Source organism: Acipenser ruthenus, chromosome 8 (assembly GCF_902713425.1).
Source record: "Acipenser ruthenus chromosome 8, fAciRut3.2 maternal haplotype, whole genome shotgun sequence".
NCBI classification, from domain to species: Eukaryota; Metazoa; Chordata; class Actinopteri; order Acipenseriformes; family Acipenseridae; genus Acipenser; species Acipenser ruthenus.
Genome location: NC_081196.1, coordinates 53,775,968 through 53,782,560, shown reverse-complemented (window position 1 = coordinate 53,782,560; position 6,593 = coordinate 53,775,968). Strand labels below are relative to the sequence as shown.

The following is a 6,593-nucleotide window of genomic DNA, read 5'->3' as shown; positions in this document are numbered from 1 at the left end:
TTTCCAATAAAAACCCAACTGTATAAATGGGTAAGTGTATGTAAAAATAATGTGATATCTTGTAACAATTGTAAGTCGCCCTGGATAAGGGCGTCTGCTAAGAAATAAATAATAATAATGAATTACTGTATTTCAGCTCATGCTTTTAGCTTTTCTTTGCTCTTGTTAGAACTACCACATGAACCAGAGACAGCACCAGCCCCCAAACAACCATGGGAAACAAGTCTTTACTCCATTTACAGTAAAGAATTGCACGTGTTTGCCAGTCATGAGATCACAATCATAGAGACACCTGACTCCTACGGTGGCGTTGTGTGGCCTGGGGTAGGTACTGCTATAACTAGTTGCTATACATGTATTTATATTTATAAAACACTTTCGTTTTTGTATGCACATTTTTTATTTTTGATCCAACTTAGATTTTGTGTTCTTCCACTGGGGCAAAGCAGTTCCTTAAAAGAAGTATATTACAATGAACTAATTTGTGACGATGAGCTAGTAACCACAGTTTGTATTGTATTTTAGTAGTATATAAATTACACTTATTGTAAACTATACTGTATTTAAATATTGATTCTGTATTGTAACCCCGCACTGCCCTTATAACACCTGCAAGTCACCTTGGGTAAAGGTGTCTGACAAATAAATAAATAAATAAATAAATAAATAACTAGAAAACTATAATACCAGTATATATGCAATTAATATGTTACTATGATAAATCAGTTTTCAGGCTATATATTAAAGTGTGTTTATGTAAGAGATCAATATTTGTAGGGTGCTTCAAGTATACGAGTACCTGTATATAATACATGTACAGTATATACATTTAGAAAAATATATCTTAACACAGAAAGGTGAAGGGGTTATGCCGTTTCCTGTGTGCAATTTTTAAATTCTAATTGATATTAGTTAGAACTGTTACATTCAAATCATACTGTAAATTGAATACTTCCATTGTATGCCCTTTGCTGGGGGAAAGTAAAACCTTTTAGGAAAAATGGCACATTGTTTCGAGTACAGTATTTGTATCATGCGAACCAATGTGTATTAGAGAGCGTGATCTATTCATTTACCGCTGTTTATTTTTTCAGGCACTGGCTTTGTGTCAGTTTCTGGAAAACAACCAGCACCAGTTTAATCTCCGAGACAAAGCGGTCCTGGAAATAGGAGCTGGAACAGGATTGCTCTCCATAGTGGCTTGCTTGCTTGGTAAATCAGTATTTTGTACATTTCTGAACCCTTAGGACTTCCAGCTGGAGTGCAGGACCCAGATTATCACTAATCTTGGACTGTCTCACATAAAGTAACATTTGGTTGTCTAAGATCTGGACTGTGGAGCTCCCTAATACCACCTCCTTTAAATTATTATTATTATTATTATTTATTTCTTAGCAGACGCCCTTATCCAGGGCGACTTACAATTGTTACAAGATATCACATTATTTTTACATACAATTACCCATTTATACAGTTGGGTTTTTACTGGAGCAATCTAGGTAAAGTACCTTGCTCAAGGGTACAGCAGCAGTGTCCCCCACTGGGGATTGAACCCACGACCCTCTGGTCAAGAGTCCAGAGCCCTAACCACTACTCCACACTGCTGCCCCCTAAATGTGTAAACTTGCTCCAGTACAGATCTGTTAAAAAGGTATTTATTTGTTTGTATTGTATATTTTGTGATATAAATCACCCCTCGGGGGAAACACAAATAAGATTAATATCATCAATAGCAGCAGGATTGAAATGACATACTCCTATGTATGATTTTTTGATCTATCTGTGTTTGCTGATGTTGATGTTATTGTCTATCCTCAGGTGCCTGGGTCACAGCTACTGATCTGCCTGGTGTACTTGGAAATCTAAGAATGAATTTGAATAGGAACACCAGAGGAAAGTGTAGATATCTTCCCCAAGTGGCTGAGTTAGAATGGGGGAGTAATCTGGAAGAAGCCTACCCCAAATCTGTTTACCGATACGAAGTTGTTCTTGCAGCCGATGTTGTATACCATCACAACTGCCTGGATGAGCTGCTCATCACAATGGAGCATTTCTGCCAGCCAGGCACAGTGCTTCTGTGGTCAAACAAATACCGGTTTACGACAGACCACAAATTTGCTGAGATGTTTCATAACACTTTTCACACCACTCTTCTTGCAGAGTTCCCAGATACAGAGGTGAAGATCTATATGGCGACGATAAAAGACAAGCAATAAAAACTAAAAATACCAATGGCAGTTTAACAGTTAGTTGCCTTGACAGCTGGGGGTTCTTATACCTATATCTGGCTTGCCTGTTACATTTAGATTAAAAAATAAAGCTTCTATGGCTTGTAAATGTTGTTACTGTTTATAGCTGGCTCCATGGACTTCTGGTAATTGTAACAGAAGCTTTGGTGCACATGGTAGGAGTTGGAAACCAACTTTTTTTTGGTATGGGTTAGTGAAATAAAAAAATCTAATCAGTCTTTGCCAGGTTCCTGGACAACTTGTCATACAAGTATAGAGCAAGCGCCACAAAAGAGGCTGAGTTGAACTTGTACAGCTGTTACGTGATAATACAGTATACAGTTTAATACGAGTGTAGACAAGATAAAGTCAATTACAAGAGCGTGTATTGTCTGTGCCCTCGATACTGCTTGCTTAATCACAGCAATCAGCATTTGGGTTATTGTGCATATTGACTGATGCCTTTCAGGGATCAGTTTCCCAATCAGTCACCAGTTGCTCCGGAGTGCGCAATGATTAGTAACTATCGGAGGTGATTTTCCAGTTGCTCTGACTTATCTAGCATCCACTTTTTCTTCCCCTATCAAAATGTTTTGCTACTACCCAACAAACAGCTAACTGTGCATACTGCAGTCAGACATGCAGTACCTCATGCTGTTCAGCGCCTTTGCATTACATTCTTTCCGTAACATTGCCACTCCAATAACCTAAAATAAATAAGAACAAACTTTTTTATATTGTAGGAGTGTGGAGAAACAGAAACAATTGTTTGTGTAAGGATAGTCCACAGATTGAAGGCTGTTGCCAGCCATTTGTTTATGTACATTAAAGTTTTGTTTTTTTAAATATTGGTTATTAAATTGGTGTCCAAGTTTTGCTGTCTCCTCTCTGTTGGGCACTGTTACTTGTACACAGCCCCCCAATCAGATTCTCTCATCTTTAAAAAAAATAAAAATAAATGAACACTAGACTTGTATACTGTGACTGTGGAAGGATAATAACAGACATGCAAAAGCATTTATCAGTATTGAGAGAACTTTATTTTATTGAAAAGTACCCTCATTCAAACTACTCTAATGAAAATAAACTGTTCACTCATTGTCCCTCCACTATAACTCAAGCTTTGGACTCTCAATGGTTCACATCCAAAAAAGAAATTGAAACTCTAAGCGCTGTGATCGACTGGACACTGGTGTTGATGCTTGAGTTGTTAGCATAGCTTTAGTTCCCGTAATGGCCTGCTTGGAGACAAGTCCAATATCAACATTTACTTGGGTGCAAATTTGGCACTATGGCACTAGATTCTTGAGCCACGGTACCTCATATAGCACCAGCAACATTCAATTCTGGTGCCAGTAGACATACATATATACACTGCTGTGCAAAAGTCTTAGACATGTGGCATTTTTCTACTCTGATACATTATGAGCATCAACAATTTACTCAAAGCCTCCACTAGTGTTTTCTACTATTATAACAACCTTGACTTGCATAAAAATGAAAAAACATTGAGTGAAATAGCTCGCATTTTCAAGGTGTGGTTTCCGAAGCATAATCAACAAGTACAGAGAAACATCATTTGTAATTGACAAACCCAGGACTGGAAGACCCAAAAAGCTGTCTAACAAGGATGAGCAATACTTGAAGATAATATCCTTAAGGAATAGAAAAAAAGTCAAGCATTGAATTGACAAAAGAACTGGCAGAAGGCACAGGTGTCGTTGTCCATCAAATCAACAGTATGAAGGTCAATTGAAATCAGGACTTTAAGGATGTGTTGCAGAAAGAATACCTCTGTTAAAGGACCAAGACTAAAAGGCTAAAATATGCACAAGAACACATAAATTGGACTATGGAACAATGGTCAAAGGTGCTTTGGACTGTTGATGGATGGACAACACCACCTGTGCCTTCTGCCAGTTCTGTTGTCAATTCAACACTTGTCTAAAATAACTTATGCAGTAAAAATCACCTTTCATTCCTGGGTCCTGTTTTAACTCAAGAGGACTCAATAAAACTATATTCCGATGGTCTGTTATATTGAAAGACAACACAAACAAAACACACACATTATGACTTCCAATTGGTTATTTTATTCAGGATTCATGTCATTTAACATATAATACGACATATTTTCATACATTTACTTTACATTGATATAACAAAAAATGAGATACAGAATGTTTATAAAATAATACCTGCTGAAGGGTAAGTTAAAAGCAGCGTCTAAAAAGTATTGATTCAATGTACTGTGACTTAAATAAAATGAGTCCATAAATACATGATCTAAAACGTTTTGAGATTTAGGCCTTAAACAGATGTAATTGTGGTCTGGTGTTTACACATTTAAATATATATTAAGGCCATCAAAAAAAAATATATTTTCTAGAATATATACTGTAAAACCCTGAAATGTCAACTTAGTTAAAAACAGTTTGTATAGGGAAAAAAAACCCATCCATTTGAAATTGTGAAATAGAGGTCATGCAAAATAACCTACAGTAGGTTGTATACTTTGAGTTTACTGCACAATTTGTGTTAGTTTCATATATTATTTAAGAAAAGGCATTGTGCTGAGCAATGAAACCATGCTTTACAAAAAGGAAGTTCAAATCATTAAAACATTGCCCTAAATACGGTATACAGGACTAATGTATGTATAAAAAATAAAAAAAATTAGAAGGGGGTATAGTCTGTGGGATACATTACGGGAAGCCAGTTGTCAGCAAAAGCTGCAGAGTGGGTCCATCCAAGTGACTTCATTAGCTAAGAAAAATATTAAAAAGACATTTTGCTTAGAATCCATACATACTGACAGAGATCTGGGGTAAACATTTGTTTTACAATCATTAATTTGATCACTGCAAACATTTTGAAAATCGTTTCTGCAATATCAGTTACTATTTTTTTTTTTTTAAGGATCAATTAACAGGTGCAGTTTTATTCTGATGACACTGGCTCAATCATTATCAGTCTAATAGTGGGTTTGCAGAGTTCTACAGAAGTTTATCAAAAGAGAATGGGAGTTTAATACATTTTGTAGTGAATCTAACGAATTACTTGTAAGAAAATTCAGATGTTCAATAAAAAGTAGCAATTGGACAAATGTTTTGCATCTTACCTGGATACAATTTGTACAGTTCTCTTTACTGGGCTTCTCTTCTACTATCTTTGTTGCATATTTTAGGGCTCTTCCATACATTTTATTCACCAAGGCATGTTTATATGCAAATGTTAAAACCTTGAAAAGAAAAGAAAAAAAAGCAAAGTAATCATTCTGGGTTTGGCAAAGCTTTCCAGACAGATGGAACATCGTGGTGGGAACAACTGTGACCACCTCCGAGCGTGACATACCTAGACACTGGCAAAACAGCCCTGAGTTTGTCGATCGCAACTGGCTGCCAGGGTGATGTGGCTGGAGCAGTTCTGATAGATATGTAGGTCCAAGACACCCAAGTGCTTTAAAGGTCAACAACAGAACTGTTTAACAGCGATACGGAAACTAATAGGAAGCCAATGCAGATGTCCTAAAAATCGGTGCTATATGTTCACTCCTTTTAGTACCAGTCAGAATTCCTGAAGCTGCACTATACACTAGTCAAACAGGTAACCTAGCTAATAGAGCACCACAATAATCAATGTGTGGAGACAAATACATCTACCAGAACCCCAGCATCATGTAAAGAAAGGCATGTACAAACTCTAGCAATGGTTTCACAGGTGGTAATAAGCGGATTTAACCACGGAAGAAACATGAGCTTTAAAACTAAGACCAGCATTCAAAACTACTCCTAGACTCCTTATTATAGTAGATGTATTAACAGGGCATCCACCAAAGGTCAAAGAAAAAGTAGTCTGAAGCTGTTTACATACAGTCAAAGCTATTGCCAAATAGCAGGCAATCTGATAAACAAGGCATGTTGCTTCAAATAAACATGCTTGTAAATCATGTACTCACTCAGATGCTTTAACCCTTTGCAGTCCATTTATTAACTGCGCGTCAGGCACGCCAGGTCTAATTAATTTTCACACGCGCAGTTAATTTTATACGCGCTGTTTAAAAGTATTTTTTTTCACAGTCAAACGGGTTTAAATGGCCCTGCATATCAACAAAGCACTCACTAGGCATCTCCAGCCCCGCCCCACCCTTTCGTTTGCTATAGCGTTCACCTATGTAAGAAATAAATAATAATAATAATAATAATAATAATAATAGTCGTACATACCGATCGATCATCTCCGGATCACTCGTTTTATCACCAAACTCCTCAATAATGCGATCCAAGTCATTATTTTATTACTATAACATCTGAAAAAAGCTCTGCAAATGTCCATGATAGTCTCTGTGCGCTGACGCAGCTTGTT

At 36.8% G+C, this 6,593-nt stretch overlaps 2 protein-coding genes across 4 annotated transcripts in view; one reads left to right on the top strand and one right to left on the bottom strand.

Moving 5' to 3' along the window:
• Positions 1–75: 75 nt before the first annotated feature.
• LOC117406480 (protein-lysine methyltransferase METTL21C-like) lies at positions 76–3,182 on the top strand. The gene is made up of 3 exons (XM_034010548.3): positions 76–324; positions 1,095–1,212; positions 1,819–3,182. The coding sequence occupies exons 1-3, from the start codon at positions 118–120 to the stop codon at positions 2,214–2,216; spliced, it is 723 nt and encodes a 240-aa protein (XP_033866439.3). The 5' UTR covers positions 76–117; the 3' UTR covers positions 2,217–3,182.
• A 1,116-nt stretch (positions 3,183–4,298) lies between these two features.
• Positions 4,299–6,593, bottom strand: part of LOC117407311 (tripeptidyl-peptidase 2-like) — a 28,244-nt gene continuing 25,949 nt past the window's right edge. For all 3 annotated transcript variants that reach the window (XM_059029281.1, XM_059029279.1, XM_059029280.1), the window contains 2 exons: positions 5,350–5,469; positions 4,299–4,994 (listed from right to left, as the gene is read on the bottom strand). In XM_059029281.1, coding sequence (XP_058885264.1) covers positions 4,905–4,994; positions 5,350–5,469 — 210 coding nt within the window. In that variant the 3' untranslated portion in view covers positions 4,299–4,904. The remainder of the gene's footprint in view (positions 4,995–5,349; positions 5,470–6,593) is intronic.

Coding starts and splice junctions, on each gene's coding strand:
- LOC117406480 (XM_034010548.3), top strand. CDS start 118: ATGAATTACTGTATTTCAGCTCATGCTTTTAGCTTTTCTTTGCTCTTG. Junction 325..1,094: donor GTGGCGTTGTGTGGCCTGGG/GTAGGTACTGCT, acceptor TTATTTTTTCAG/GCACTGGCTTTGTGTCAGTT. Junction 1,213..1,818: donor CATAGTGGCTTGCTTGCTTG/GTAAATCAGTAT, acceptor GTCTATCCTCAG/GTGCCTGGGTCACAGCTACT.